The 17018-nt window shown below is 36.4% G+C and overlaps 1 protein-coding gene across 1 annotated transcript in view; it reads right to left on the bottom strand.

The window, feature by feature from the left end:
• The window catches only part of LOC120535477 (potassium channel subfamily T member 1-like), a 146205-nt gene extending 130888 nt beyond the window's left edge, over nt 1-15317 (bottom strand). The window contains exons 1-3 of the mRNA XM_039763358.1: nt 15250-15317; nt 11167-11246; nt 3961-4060 (exon numbers count right to left, since the gene is read on the bottom strand). Of these exons, the coding sequence (XP_039619292.1) occupies nt 3961-4060; nt 11167-11246; nt 15250-15317 (248 nt within the window). The remainder of the gene's footprint in view (nt 1-3960; nt 4061-11166; nt 11247-15249) is intronic.
• Between the last annotated feature and the right edge of the window lie 1701 nt (nt 15318-17018).

Here is a 17018-nt window from a genome sequence, read left to right as displayed (position 1 = left end):
CCTTTTTTCTGCTCTTAAAGTTTTACTCTGGCTGTTGTTCTTCCTCTCTTTCTCATGGTTGGGGGTTGAATTGCAAGTGTGACTTGCTTGTATTGAATTTTACTTGCTTTTAATAAATTCAATAAAACAGAAAAAACACTACAAGCTATACTGTACTTAAACACATATACAGGGTAAATACAATATAGTTCAAACATTCTGTGTATTATAACAAATAGAATTAAACAAAGAATATGTTGTAGCATCATTTTTGTTTTACATATATTTAATGATAATATGGTGTTATCATTCATCATTTTGATGAAGCAATGAATAACAGAGGGCTATGGGCTATATTGTGTGTTAACAACAATGCATGACAAAAGTCATGTTTTTAACTCTAAAAAATACAAGGAATTAGTTCAACAGAATTTTTGGATAGACGATCCAAAGTAAGAAAATCTCAATAATCTCATTAAGTCAGTGTTCACAATTTCTTGAAACAATCCTCATAGGAGTGAAATGCTATTTTTTTAACAGTAGGTACAGTAAGTTGGAGGTATTGTCAATGAACTTTGTCAAAATAAATCAAAAAACTGATGTTCTGTCATATAAGGGTTTTGTGTATAACGATGCACTTGAGCAAAATATTATGAGAAAATAGAACAATGGTAAGCACTTTCAGCTGTATATAATATACATATATGCTACTATACCTATGAAGGAAAAACCTTTTAATCACACTGAATTATACTCAACGGCCACTTGATTAGGTCCATTTTCCTATAATGAAGCAAAACCTACCTTTGTTTCTAGAACAGGTCTAATTTTTTCAAGGCATGGCTTCAGCAAGGAGATTTTAATAATAGTCGGACTAAACAGCATCATGCTATTCCTACATAGTTTTTGGCTACAAATGTATGCCATGAATCTCCAATTTAACCTCATCCAAATCATGGTCTATTGGACTGAGATCTGGGGATAGTGCAAGAAACTGTTCTTGGGAATTAAGTTGATGAGCATTTTGTGACATGGTACATTACCCTGCTGAAAGCATCCATTTGAAAAAGGGCTGGACATAAAGTGATACACATTGTTAGCAACAATTCCAAGAAAGACTGTAGCATTCAAACGACACTCATTTGATAATAAAAGACCTAATGTGCTCCAAGAATGCATTCCCCACACTATTACACAACTAGCACCATCTTGTACTGTTGACTCAAGGCACAATGGATCCATATATTAATTCTTGTTGTGCTAAATTCTGACTCTGTCATCTGCATTTTGCAACAGAAATTAAACTTTGTCTCCCTCCAGTCATCCAATTTTGGGGACCACACTCCCATTGTAACTTCATCTTCCTGTTCTTAGCTGTCAAGTGTGGAACACAGTGTGGTCTTCTTCTGCAAAACCACATCTGCTTCAGTGGTTCAATTTACTGTTCAGAGATGCTCTTCTGTGCACCACTGTTATAAACAGCTGTTACTTCAATATCTGTTGCTACATATGTGAGCTTAATTGCTTGCGGTTATTCTGTTCTCATCTTTATGTTATTTCACTCTGATTTAAAAGGAGTTTTTACCTATAAAACTACAACTTCATTGGATGTTGATGTGTTTATCTCACCATTCACTGTAAGCTTGAGAAGCTGCAGCGAGTTAAAATCTCTGGTGGGCAGAAATTTCGGAGTTGTTTTAAAACCACTATCTCTGCCAATATCATAATCGCTGTCAAAACTATTTAGATACACAACTTACATTTTCTAGTGTTTAGTTGAACAAGTACATTAAATAAGTGCATTTGTTGATTTCAACTCTTTCTTCAACAAAGAAGTTTTCTGATAAAATGAAATAAACACAGACTGTGATAAAGTATGAATTCACAATGAAAAAACACAATGTCTATAATTAGGAGACCAATTGCAGCATCTCTAATTCTACTGTAGATTGAAAGGGCTGCTGTCTCTAAGACTGTCCCCTTTACCATATTTGGACACTGATATGCTTTTACAGCACAATGTCTGGAATACCAGTTTCCTACAATAATTATGGAAATGGTAACTGGAAAAAGAGGCAATAGCCATCGAATTTGATACAACCTGCAAAATTAAGGAGCATAATTTATGCACATCTGTGAAATGCTCACTCACACTGATTAGGCCCACACAAATACTTTTAACACTTCACATTATATGGAGCTCCTCATGTGACATGCTCATCTGCATTTCTTGGTTACACTTAAGCCTAATAGTGTAAAAATGCCAATTCCACACAGAAAACTTCAACAACACAAATTTACATTCCAAATAACAACAACAACATTTATTTATGTAGCACATTTTCATACAAACAGTAGCTCAAAGTGCTTTACATAATAAAGAATAGAAAAATAAAAGACACAATAAGAAAACAAAATAAATCAACATTAATTAACATCGAATAAGAGTAAGGTTCAATGGCCAGGGGGGACAGAAAAAACAAAAAAACTCCAGACGGCTGAAGAAAAAATAAAATCTGTAGGGATTCCAGACCATGAGATCACCCAGTCCCCTCTTGGCAAATGTACTTAGAACAGATAACCTGTAGTGACTATATAAATACATACTAGCCAAATAAAGTATATTTGAACAGTTATGAAAGATGTTGAAGTCAATTGCTTTTGCAATAATTATAATCTACTTTTATTACCGTGGATGGCTTTGGGCATTAAAGTGTCGCACTTAAGGCCAGGTTCCAGTCCATGGACTTTTTAAAGTGGCTTCATCAGTATTAAAAACATGTTACATGCAGCATACAATAATCATTACCTTTCTCAAAGACGCCCATTAAGGTGTGCTTCATATATGCATTATATCCATATATAATTTATATTTACACCCATCATTGTAACGCATCTCAGCTACTAGCCTGTAGATAGAATAGGAACTGGCTGTTCATAATCACCCAAAAAGAAAAAATGAAAAGAAGGTGACATGCATTACTGCCATAAACAAAATAAGCGTTTTAGCATGATGCCAAATATGTGACGGTCTCAGGAAGGAGTTGGGAACATGCACAGGTGTTAGAGCCGGCCACCCTTCCATATCTTACTGATGCCCCACACAATACTTTTGCATTTTCCACTGACATGATTGCTGTATAAGAACAGACACTGCACTTGTATTTCCACTCATGTTAAATGTGATAGCAATCTGTTTCTGACCAATTTGAAATTTGGTCTGTGTGACCGATCACTACTGTGTTAAATCTGAGTTCTTTAATGTGTCCAAGTGCCAGCCGAACGTGATAAATGTTAATGCAAGTGTAAATGGATGTACATTGCTTTAGCTACAAATTTTTGCATGTGTTTGGACTGCCGCTCTCATTTGTCTTTATGCATAATTTTTTCACACAATGCTGATTTTGGTCACATGACCACTGATAGGTTTTTTTAACCCACTGCAATATCCAAGAAAGAAAAGCTGATAAAGAGGGAGGACAAGTATAAGAAAGATGCAAGGCAGAATATGTGATTATAGAGAAAAAGAAGAGATATGCCCGTATGTCTGGTTTGTAAAGAAATGGCCCACTTTGGGTATACAAAATTTTTACCTTTCAGTTAAACTGACTTTGACACCTCTGGCTTAGAGTTATCACTACCATTAACCCTGTATGAACTGATTGGTGCCTATAGAAGTGCATCACATTCATGTGATTTTACTGGTATTCAGTGTTTAGAGATGAAGTGCTTATACAGTATAAGAATTCTAAATTGTCCTGGAAAGAACTATTGGTTGCACTGAAACTTTAACATTTCTTGTAAAAATAACTGGGTAAATGAGACTGAATATTAGCTATACTAAATGTTTTAGCACCATAAAACACTACTTTACCCATTCTATTCCATTACAAGAGTAACAGACATTTATTACACATTTCGACACGTGTGGAATGCTGGCACACATTTTGCTCACGAGTGCAAAAATGAATAACAACTTACCATCCAATTCCCTCTGTTGGATCATCCAACAAAACGCGCACAATGTACAAAAGACATGTAAGAAGCTTCAGGGAAAAGTTGAAAAGTCGGATTCGTAAGCCTGAAATGGAAACGGCAGTTAGTAGACTGGAAACCCTAAGGTTGGATTTGAATCCTTACAAGAATGTTATAATCACCCATTATTCAGGAGCCATCAACTTGGAAAGTCAATGCGTGAAAATAAAATGGCTTACTTTTTGCAGGAAAATGTTACCCCATGAAGAAAAAATTACCTGAGCTTTTGTTAGCATTTTTCTGATAGGCTAATACTAATTGTACAACATGTCTTAGTAACATCTTATTTCAGCGAAAACCTTTCAAAAAGGAATGGAGTTAGATTAAATGGAGTACACAATCGAATAGACAGGGCTAAAAGTGGCCCTAAATGAAAAAAGACTACCTACAGTTGTGCTTGGGGAACCCTTTAGAATTTTTTAGATTTTTGCATAAATATGACCTAAAACATCATCAGATTTTCACTCAAGTCCTAAAAGTAGATAAAGAGAAACCAGTTAAACAAATGAGACAAAAATATTATACTTGGTCATTTATTTATTGAGGAAATTGATCGAATGTTACATATTTGTGAGTGGCAAAAGTATGTGAACCTCTAGGATGATCAGTTAGTTTGAAGGTGAAATTCGAGTCAGGTGTTTTCAATCAATGGGATGACAATCAGGTGTGAGTGGGCACCCTGTGTTATTTAAAGAACAGGATCTATCAAAGTCTGCTCTTCACAACACGTTTGTGGAAGTGTATCATGGCACAAACAAAGGAGTTTTATGAGGACCTCAGAAAAAGACTTGTTGATGCTCATCAGGCTGGAAAAGGTTACAAAACCATCTCTAAAGAGTTTGGACTCCACCAATCCACAGTCAGACAGATTGTGTACAAATGGAGGAAATTCAAGACCATTGTTACCCTCCCCAGGAGTGGTTGACCAACAAAGATCACTCCAAGAGCAAGGCGTGTAATATTCGACGAGATCACAAAGGACCCCAGGGTAACTTCTAAGCAACTGAAGGCCTCTCTCACATTGGCTAATATTCATGTTCATGAGTCCACCATCAGGAGAACACTGAACAACAGTGGTGTGCATGGCAGGGTTGCAAGGAGAAAGCCACTGCTCTCCAAAAAAAACATTGCTGCTCGTCTGCAGTTTGCTAAAGATCACGTGGACAAACCAGAAGGCTATTGGAAGAATGTTTTGTGGACGGATGAGACCAAAATAGAACTTTTTAGTTTAAATGAAAAGCGTTATGTTTGGAGAAAGGAAAATACTGCATTCCAGCATAAGAACCTTATTCCATCTGTGAAACATGGTGGTGGTAGTATCATGGTTTATTTTTTCTCCAGCCGTCTGGAGTTTTTTTTGTTTTTTCTGTCCCCCCTGGCCATTGGACCGTACTCTTATTCGATGTTAATTAATGTTGATTTATATTGTTTTCTTATTGTGTCTTTTATTTTTCTATTCTTTATTATGTAAAGCAATTTGAGCTACTGTTTGTATGAAAATGTGCTATATAAATAAATGTTGTTGTTGATGGTTTGGGCCTGTTTTGCTGCATCTGGGCCTGGACGGCTTGCCTTCATTGATGGTACAATGAATTCTGAATTATATCAGAGAATTCTAAAGGAAAATGTCAGGGCATCTGTCCATGAACTGAATCTCAAGAGAAGGTGGGTCATGCAGCAAGACAACGACCCTAAGCACACAAGTTGTTCTGTCAAAGAATGGTTAAAGGAGAATAAAGTTAATGTTTTGGAAAGGCCAAGTCAAAGTCCTGACCTTAATCCAATCAAAATGTTGTGGAAGGACCTGAAGCGAGCAGTTCATGTGATACTGAAAGCAAAGGTTCACATACTTTTGCCACTCACAAATATGTAATATTCAATCATTTTCCTCAATAAATAAATGACCAAGTATAATATTTTTGTCTCATTTGTTTAACTGGTTTCTCTTTATCTACTTTTAGGACTTGAGTGAAAATCTGATGATGTTTTAGGTCATATTTATGCAGAAATATAGAAAATTCTAAAGAGTTCACAAACTTTCAAGCACAACTGTAACATCTACAGTAATGTACCAGTAGATGTCAGTGACTAGGCAGTGTATAGACAACACAATTCTTCTGTCAGGTAATGTAGAGAAGTGGTAAAGCACTGGACTTTATACTGCAGGGTTCAGTTCCCACCTCTAACATACTGTGTGGTCCTAAGCAAGTCATTTAATCCATCTGTGCTACAACTGAATACAAATGTTTGTATACAGCTAAATAGGGGGGAGAATAAAGAGAAGGAAAAATCTGCAGTGAATTGATTTAATTCAATAAATTTTTTAAAAAGCCAGAACCTTCAGGTTTATAAAGCTAGAATTAACTTTGGATTTCTTATGTGAATCACAATCTATCTATTGTTAGCAGATTTTGAATAGATACAATTAGAACAACACACAAACATTTTAAAGCAAAGAAAAGCTATCAGTAGTGAATTCTGAATGATTTAGAACATTCACAACTAACCCATATGCAATTGTGTTTCTTATGTCCTCTGCTTAACAATGAATCTTAGCTAAATGGTCAGTGAACTTTCATATAGCTCTGGGGTTCCTATTCCTTGAAATTCTCTTGGTTTAACTGTGAGTCTCTGTCAGGGTTATAACTTAAATCATTTCAGAATGCCTGTCTCTCTCTCTGTTAAACTTTAGAGGAGGATGGCCTCTGTCTATTTTATTATCTATTCTTTATTTAGCTGTCATACAAGTGCAGACTGTTTTGTACTACTGTTATTTATCATGCATGTATAAGAATTACTCTTTGCTGCAGTTTCTTGTCATATTTTGGAGGATATTGTTTGTATATCACTTTATTTATTGCCTCTTATAGCAAAAAACAGTTTGATCGAATAGTGTTCATGAAGAAAGCCAAACTTTTTTTTTTTTATTGTGGAAATAAATACTGTATAAACCTTTTAAAAACATTTCAGGGTCATTTTCTCACTTAAAATTAAAATCTGTTATGGTTACATAAATGCAATGGAAACTAATGAATATTTTAAATATTAACAAATGTATCAGTGTCAGTGCAGTTACTACAGAATGTAAGTAAAACACACATTAACAGTGGTGGAGGAAGTACTCAAACAATTAACTTAAGTAAAAGTAAATGAGCAAAAATATACTCTAGTAAAAGCTGAACTACCCCGTTCACCTTTCTACTTCAGTAAAAGTAAGTACTTGCTTGAAAATATACTTAAAAGTATTAAAGTACAAATATTTGTTCAATGAATTGCCTGATTCAACAGCATAATATGGCATTTGGTGTACCTAATGAATATTGTAAGGGATGGCCGGCAGCCCAAAAGATGGAAGGATAGGGGGAAGGCAGCTGCTTTAGGGCACTGCCTCCCTCAAAACACTATATGGCAACTCACCTAGTTTACAGTGGTGCCCCAGATTCCCACAGGGCACCATGGGACTTGGAGATCTCTATCTCAGCCCTGTTGGGTGCCTTGGGTACTGTGGAAGAACCATGGGACATAAGGTTTTCGCCTGACCCGGAAGTGCTGGCAGATCACGTGGGTGGAAGAAAGGAAGCACTTCTGGATTTGAGAATATAAAAGGACCACACCGACCTCACAGGGACGAGCCAGAGTCAGGTGGAAGACAGATGAAGCTTGTAGGAGGAGCGGAGGAGAAAAGACAGAGAAAGAAGAATTGTGTGTTCTGTATTGCTTACTTGTGGCTGTAATGGTGGGAAAAGCTTTGGGAAGAGTTTCCTTAAAACTAAAAAGCTCTTTTGTGTTTTTAACTTGTGCCTGGTGTCTGTTGTGTTGGGTTTGAGGAGCAACAGTGCCCTCTAGTGTCCACAATATATACTGTATTAAATACAAAAATAGTACAGGTTGTGCCCTTTTAATTAAGAATACTGCATTGTAGATTATGCTGATAAATGTACTAGTTTATTATTTATATATTCTGTTTAATACAATTCCAATAATGTAATGAACAAAATCATTTCTAAATTATAATATAAATGTTACTACATTGTATTATCCTGATTTAGCTCTAAAAAGAACAAATCATGAATCAGACAGATGCTACTTTCACTTGTGCTTTAAACATCTAAACGAAGGGGGTTGCCACTATCAATCATGCACTTTAAGCCCCTAACGCTGGGGTTCTTGAACTTTGTAATCTGAGGACCAAAATTAGAAAATCGGTACTGTACTATGACCCACAAACAGGCTGATTATCATAGTGACAATTGACAAATTATAAAGAGACAAATAACAATGGGGACGGCACGGTGGCGCAGTGGTAGCGCTGCTGCCTCGCAGTTAGGAGACCCGGGTTCGCTTCCCGGGTCCTCCCTGCGTGGAGTTTGCATGTTCTCCCCGTGTCTGTGTGGGTTTCCTCCAGGCGCTCTGGTTTCCACCCACTATCCAAAGACATGCAGGTTAGGTGGATTGGCGATTCTAAATTGGCCCTAGTGTGTGCTTGGTGTTTGTGTGTGTCCTGTGGTGGGTTGGCACCCTGCCCAGGATTGGTTCCTGCCCTGTGTTGGCTGGGATTGGCTCCAGTGGACCCCCGTGACCCTATTCGGATTCAGCGGGTTAGAAGATGGATGGATGGAAATAACAATGGCCATACAATAAAAAAGTAAATGTTTTTGTTTTCATTCAAGCATATTTTCTCATATGAGTATTAGTAAAAGGGAAAAGTTGGAGACAAACATATTTTTAAAAAACAATACTCTATTTATCCATATTCCAAATATGTTTATTCAGAGCAGGGTTTGGGGCAGCCGGAGCCCATCCCAGCAACTAGTGTTTTGGCACTTTTGTGGAGCTCTACTGAATCGACTCATTCAAACTTGCTTATTGATTCCCATGATTCACTGAAAAGAGTTGTTCAAAAACAACAAACCGTTCATGTGACCGTAACGCATTGCCATGCAGATATGAGGCGGAAGTAGAAAAATGAGTATTTGCTGTAAAATGTAGTGGAGTAAAAGTAAAACGTACCCACAGCTAAATTAGTAAAGTACAGATACGTGAAAAATGTAAAAATAAAAATAACTGTACTTTGTTACTTTCTACCCCTGCACATAAACAAAGTACAACCATTTAACAAAATATTACTTCATCACTGCACTGTTAGATTTAAAGCATTTAATGAATCCCAGGGGTGGTATACTGGGCATAGGCCCCTGGGAGGATACCCTAGCCACATTAGTCAGATATTTTTTTTAAGAAGGCCTTGACATAGATGAAAATGTTCTTGAACGAGTAAGAGTTTCCTGCTGTAAACTGAAAATCTGGGTTCACCTGCTTGGCTATTCACTGTGACCCTTAGCAGAAGAAATGGATGGAAAGTGTCTGAGTAAGTAATTCACTCTGTGAAAAAAAATAGTCTTGCTTATTTTATCCACAGAATTCATACAGAAAATATATGCACATAAAGTACTTTTATACCAAAAGCATCCCAATGTTTTTTTTTTTGTTATGGGCAAATTGTAGCAAAAATGTTAATACTATTGTTAATGTTAATACTAATAAACTAATAATTTAGCTTTCAAGAGCAAGGGGATTGCGGAGGTAAATGATGTCCCTTATCCATATTAAAGACTTACATTCTATTTTCACTGCAAAGCTGTACACATTTCTAACAGTTGTTTGTGATATTTTTAACTATCCCTGTTCAGTTAATAAGACTGAAAAAAGACAGGACTCAGCTTTAACAGACAGCAAAAATAAGAACATAAGGGAAAGAAAAAAATGGTTAGAAATAAAAGAAGAAAATAATAGGGATGTTAACTGTGCCGGCACTTGGGATTAAATGAGGGCACCGATGATAGCAGACTTGAAAATGCTAGCTTGTCTGCTAGGTTTAATTTATAACCAGGTATGTGTACTAGGATATGCAGCTTCTAAAAAGAAAGCAACCACAACCATCACAGAATTAGCATAAATCTAACAATATGTTTTGTATGCATACACCAAGCTGAATGCCATGCTGCCACAATTTGCCTCTAAAATACCCAAATTGTTTCTTCAGTAGTCTCAATTAACCAAAAACACCCGGCCATGTTCTTTCTCTATCTCCTCCTAAAACCCGCTGTATATCATGGTTTTGGCAGGGTAATGATGGTTTTAGAAAACCACATGTACTTTCTGCAGATCAAAGTTTGTAAATGCTTTTTTCCCTTTGCAACTATTAATTCTGAAACATTTAATTTTGTCCAATTCGTGAATTTTAACTGGAGCTTTTATTGTGTGTATAAAGGGACTTCTTTTTAGTAGTAGTAGTAGTAGTATGAATGGTAGTTGTACTGTCAAGTGTACAGTGAAATTCTTGCATTCTAACCAACATGCAACATGCTGGCTCTTTCTTGTGACAAATAAATATGCATTAAAATACATCATTTTAATGAGGAGGCTCAATTTTGCCATCCATAAAGAATCCACATGCAGTGAATACAATAATACTCACTGTTTATACTACTGCATAATATATTGGCATGGCCTTGACGTACACTGCTCAAAAAAAGTAAGGGAAGACTTAATCATCAACGCTGTTGTGAACGCTATGCAGCGTGCAACATCATCCAGCATGACTGGTTTGATGGTGGGTAGTGCTGGTTTGAGGAGGCATATCCTTAGAGGGTCGTACAGACTTCCATGTGCTAGGCAACGGTACCCAGACTGCTGTTAGGGACCAGGATGAAATCCTCAGAGCCAACCTTACACTGATGCAGTGGGCCCTGGGTTTCTCCTGGTGAAGGACAACGCCTGGCCTCATGTGGAGAGCGTGTAGGCAGTTACTGGGTGATGAAGGCATTGATGCCATTGACTGACCCACGTGTTTCCCAGACCTGCATCCAACTGAGAACCTTTGGTACATTATGTATCGGCGCATTCAACGCCGCCAAGTAGTGCTACAGACTATCCAGGAGCTCACTGATGCCCTGATCCAGGTCTGGGAGGAGATCCTCCATGACACCATCTGCTGTCTCAGCAGGACCAGGCCCAGACATTGTTGGGAATGCATACAAGCATGATCCAATGTATAATTTAAGTATTCCCTTAATTTTTTTGAGAAGTATGTTTAAAATAAGCCCCATAAAGTCACACTGAGCAATAAAGCATTGGTATTTCTCTACTTACTTGATCTTTGGTTTTTTATGAAGAAAAGTTTCAGCCTCTCCTTGAATGTATTTTCATTTACATAAAATTCAACTTGTACCCTAGGGACAAAAATGATAACAGAAAAAATGAGTTGCCTATTAATCAAGGAGAAACAAAGCAATGGCACAACTGCTAAACATAAGTACTTAACTCTTATCATTTGAAAGCCTATATGTAATGTTTAAGCTTTCCTTATTCATTCCAAGTGAGCAAAATATTCTGACTTATAAACTGTATATATCTGTTAACATCATAAGAACCCAATGTTTGACATAAATACCAAACCAAATTGTAAATATTATTTTCTAGAAAATTATAACAATCTAGATGAAAACAGGCCATTCAGTCCAACAAAGATCGCCTGTCCTAGCCACTTAATTCTTCCAAAATAACATCAAGTCTAGTATTAAAAGTTCCTAAAGTCCTACTGTCTACTACACTACTGGGTAACTTATTCCATATGTCTATAGTTCTTTGTGTGAAGAAAACCTTCCTAATTTTTGTGCAAAATTTACTTTCAACAAGTTTCTAACTGTGTACCAGTTGTTCTTGATGATCTCATTTTAAAATAACAGTCTTGACTGGACTGGACTAATTCCATTCATAATTATAAATACTTCAATCACGCCTCCTCTTAATCTCCTTTTGCTTAAATTGAAAAGGCTCAGCTCCATTAATCTTTCCTCATAACTTATCCCCTGCATTCCCGGAATTATCTTGCTCTTCTCTGCACTTTTTCTATAACTGCTATGTCCTTTTTGAAATCTGGAGTACTCCAGATGAGAACAAACCAGTACATTATAAAACATGAGCGTAACCTTCTTGTATTTGTACTTTACACATCATGCTATATAAGGCTAACATTCTGTTAGCCTTCTTAATGGCTTCTGAACACTGTCTAGCAGTTGATAGTACTGAGTCCACTGAAACTCTTAAATCCTTTTCATAGGGTGCACTTTTGATTTTCACAACTTCCATTGTGTATTCAAACCTATTTTTTATTTCCTACATGTAATACTTTACATTTACTTACATTAAATTTCATCTGACACAAACATGCACAAACCTGTATGCTGTCCAAGTCCCCCTATAATGATTCAACTGATTCTAGACTACCTGCCAATCCACCTAAATTGGTATTATCTGCAGAATTAACAGGCTTGTTATTCATATTCCGATCTAAATCATTTATATATGTATATTAAAAATAACAGCGGCCCCAGCACTGACCCCTGTGGGACACCACTCTTAACATCAACCAATCCTGACAGGGTTTAATCGCGCCATAACCATTTGCTTCCTGTGTCTGAGCCAGTTTTGCATCCATCTACACACTACACTCTGACTCTGGTTTCTTTTAGTTTTATGCCCAACCTTTCATATGCCACCTTATTACAGTAAATGATTCCGGAAAGTCAAGATAAATAATATCACATGTTGCACATGGATATAAATAATATCATATGCTCCAACTTGATCATAATCTTTTGATGCTTCCTCAAAGAATTCCAGCATGTTAGTAAAACATGACCCTCCTCTACTTGAACCCATGCTGTCTGTTTAGTAAAACTCCTGTTCTTGCCATGTGCTGCTCAATCTTTTCCTTAATAATTACTTCCATTGATTTACCTGCGATTTAAATTAAGCTTAATGACCTATAGTTACTTGGCTCTGCCCAATTACCTTTTTTATATAACGGGATAATATTTGCCATTTTCCAATCCTTAGCAATTTCCCTTGTGCAAAGTGACTCCCTAAAAATATCCATCAAGGGTTTATACATGTACTCATTAACCTCCTTAAGACCCCAAGGATAAATATAATGCAGTCCAGGTGATTTGTTTGATTTCAGCCTATTTAATCTATGCAGCACTTCTCCCTCTATAATTTCCAAATAATTAGGAACTCCTTAGTTGTCTCTTTAACTGCTGGGAGGTCATCTACTTTCTCACATATTAAGACCTCAGAAAAATGCAAGTTTAGAGCATCTTCTGTTTCACTGTCTGTATTTGTAATTACACTTTACTGTTTACATGCCTTATACAGCTGATATGAGAAGAGAAAATTTCTTATTCTGTTACATTTTCTTCCCTTTTAAAATGAGAATTTACATCTATGCCTTAAGGTACACACACAGATACCAAATAAGGAGCCCAGTTAAGCTAAGGAATTCATTACCAGAGTTAATTATCTTCTTATCATCACATTGGCTGGAATGAACGCTGCAGGACCGATCTGTCCATTCTATTACCAGAAAATGATGCACCCTGTTGCTTTTCTTTCAAGCAACTTATTAATTAAGCACTAATTCCTGCAGCTGTTTGACCAGACTGCCGATTTTGTTTTTTAAAGATAGAAATAGACAACAGCAAGCCAAAAGAAATTAACCAGCTTTATTTTTCATTTGTTAGCCTTATCTGAAGTAGTTAGCTATGCTGTGGTATTGTTTATCTATCTAATCATTGTTGTGTTGTGAGTTTTTTTTTAATCACTGGATTTGCAGCAGGGAGGGAGGCTAACACTGCTGCTTAATGGATCCAGGATTAAATGCTTCAAATATGTGCAATGGTCATTGTTTGTGCGGAGTCTGCATATTTCACAGAAGCTGGTGTTGATGTCTAAGGGTTTTCTGGAGTTATGTGCAGTCTAAAGATGTAATTAGTGATTCTAACATGGTTTTATGTAAGTGTGTTTGTGTGTTTGTGTGACTAAGCCTAGTAATGGATATGGTGCCTTATCTAACGTTGACTCCTGCGTTACACCTAATACACCTCTGCAATCTTGAACTGGATTAAGTGAGTTGGAGAATACTATATTATATAAAAAATGGAAAGAGCAAAACCATGTTCAGACAGAATTCAAAACAACACATAAACCAGCCATGTATAAAATGAGAGTTATTTAACTTTTCCCCACTTTCTGTTCCCATTAATTACATCCCCTGCCGTCTTGGCACTTGCAAGTTTATTAATGGCCGACTATTAAATCAAAATAATTCATATATACTATGGAAAGAATTTCACTTTAGTTGGCATGCCATTCGGTGGATAACATAAATTTGACAGAAGCATCAATACATGCAATTTCTACATGTTTCTAAATGCTGTATTATCTATAATGAGTAAAAAATAATAAAAGATACCTCCCTAAAACCCACATTAGGTACATGTAAATAAATAAATAACATTTACCATCATATACATACTATAACATTTACATTTATAGAACTAATTTAAAATTAAACACTTTTTAAAAGTATGCCTTATGAGCCTTAATTAAAAAATAAATATTCTACAATCTTCTCTAGAATAAAGAATACTGACTAACAGTGGCACAGAGACTTTACAAATATTAACCCTGAATGAAAACAAATGAATGTGAATTATGATTCACTGTCATTCACTATATACTGTAGAAATTATTCAACCCACTAAATACTGATTGCCATGTTTGACTTAGCAGTTCAATTAATCCTCCAGTGCTCCAGTTTAAGAATATGAACAAAACAATAATCACTTTAGGTTTGAATAAGAACATGAGCTAAATAAACTGGCCTAGAACAAAGCAACAAAAAATTTTTAAATGACTCACTTCTTCTGATGAGTACATCTTGTTTACTTTTTTCTTTTATTCAGTAAAGTGTGAAGGTCTGGACACCATTAAAATAAATGTAACATTCTGAGCACTTTATTGTACCTCTGGATATTGTGGAGTACAGTGACTAATGTCAAAGGCTTTGGATATTCGTCTTCCACGAGTTGTTGATTTGTTAACTTTGATATTCAATGCAGTCCACCTCACACTTTATATACTGTATTGTATAAGGTAAATCCACACCAAGTTCAGTGTGTTCTTCACAGGTTACTTGTTTCTTCAACACACCGCCCGGTCCAAAAGCCATTTCTACAGCGCAATGTCAAGTGCTCACCTGTATTTTATTATTTTTTTTAATTTACAGCTGATGGCGATGAACACTTGGATATTATACTAGTTAAGATATTTTTAATAAGATCAGTAAAGTCAAAATTCGAAAATGCGGCCGAGTCTCCCACCCGACCTTACCACCCCTTACTACTGGTTTCACTGTGCTCAAACTCGTTGATAGCTGTAACATCACCAGTTCGTGCCATTTAAATGGGCTTCTTATGTCACACTCTTCTCTGTGAAGGTTTCAATATTTGATATTAAATACCTGCGGTGGGTTTGTTTCCTGCCTTGTGCCCTGTGTTGGCTGGGATTGTGTTATGGTGTATAAAATCTGTACATTTTGGTTTCCATTATATTTTGTTCAAGACAAGACAACAGATGAACTAAGACAAATTAAAGCAGGTTTTCTTCCCGTACACCTTACTTTTATAACACTTGTTCATAGCTTCGTGCTAATTTGGTTTATAGCCTGGGAAAGGATGCTGAGCTGATACCTCAGGCTATTGATTACTTTATGGATGGACATCTGGAACAACAATTTGCTTTATAGCCTGGAACAGGAAGAACTACTGATACCTCAGAGCACATCAAAGGTTTTTTTTTGTGTGGGAAAACGGACAGTGAATTAATTTATCAATCATTTGGACAGCCAGCCAATCAGGTGCATGTGTTGTGAAACCAAGGCTTGAAATTTCATAATAAATATGCCTTGGTTTGGAAAGCAAGAAGAGAGAAGCAAAGGGAGAAGAAGAGACAAGCAAAGAAGAAGAGAAGAAGAGGAACGGACGAAGACGGCCCTGGTCGTCAGAAAGGCATCATGAACATCGATTGCTAAATCAAACGCCTCCCTGGGACATTCATCCTTGTCATCTGTAACTTTTTTGTAAGCTTTTTCTAAAGACTACATATATTCAGACTTTCCTATCAGTACCTATTTTCTAGTATTCTTTGTTCTTGTGGTATTATTATTATTCTTGTAATAAATACCATGCTGATTTTAACTTTCAATGCTTTGTCTTAATGTCTAGAGTGATTGAAGTAATAAGTTAGATTTCTTTGAGCACCTGGTGACAGCCAGATTTTTGCCATTATTTCTGTGCTGCGAGGTTTATAAGGCTGAGAGTGAGAGCGCTATACCCAATAGAAGGAACAAATACGATAAAGAAGGTATTCTAGGCTGATGAATGGCCTATAGTCAAGAGTGCTGAGTCTTTGTATGTTTAAATGTAATTTTGTAGACCAAAAGTAATATTTAGGTCTGAGATATCACTAAAACATTGTATTGTTGTTTGTGCCGAAAATAAGTAAGTCTCTTGAAGTGCTGAATGACAGGCTGTTATTCCTATAGCACTTGTGTGCTTTAAAGTGCTAAGGGTTAATCTGCGTGTGTGTGTCATTCATGGGGCACTGTTGTGGTTAGGGTCTGTGTGTGTGTTTATCTATGTGTGTGTGTGTGTTCATCTTAAAGTGCAACAGTAGACCAACCCGATAACGAACTTGACGAGAACACTTACCCTTGAGGAAACAGGTAAAAGGGCAAGTAGAGGGAAATACCACGGTAATACAGATTGGCTCCAGCAGACCCCCGTGACTCTGTAGTTAGGATATAGTGGTTTGGATAATGGATGGATGGATGGATATCAAATACATTTTTTAGAATATTGCAGGATGGTCAGTCATTCTGAACCAGTCATTTAAAAGTGTTATATTGCAACACTATCTCTCTGAAAGGCACAGCTGAACGTAAGTTATTGCAGATGCGTGTTTGTTACAGTTAATACAATTTGTTTCTTATATAAAATTTATCATTGAAAGAACAACATAATTGTTATGTGTCTGAAGCGTCTCCCTGTAGGTATTGTTACAGCATCTTCAAAATAAAATTTTATTTTTACATGCACACA

This window comes from Polypterus senegalus, chromosome 9 (assembly GCF_016835505.1).
Source record: "Polypterus senegalus isolate Bchr_013 chromosome 9, ASM1683550v1, whole genome shotgun sequence".
NCBI classification, from domain to species: domain Eukaryota; kingdom Metazoa; phylum Chordata; class Cladistia; order Polypteriformes; family Polypteridae; genus Polypterus; species Polypterus senegalus.
Note: the sequence above shows the minus strand (reverse complement) of the source record. Positions and strands in the feature narration are given on the sequence as shown.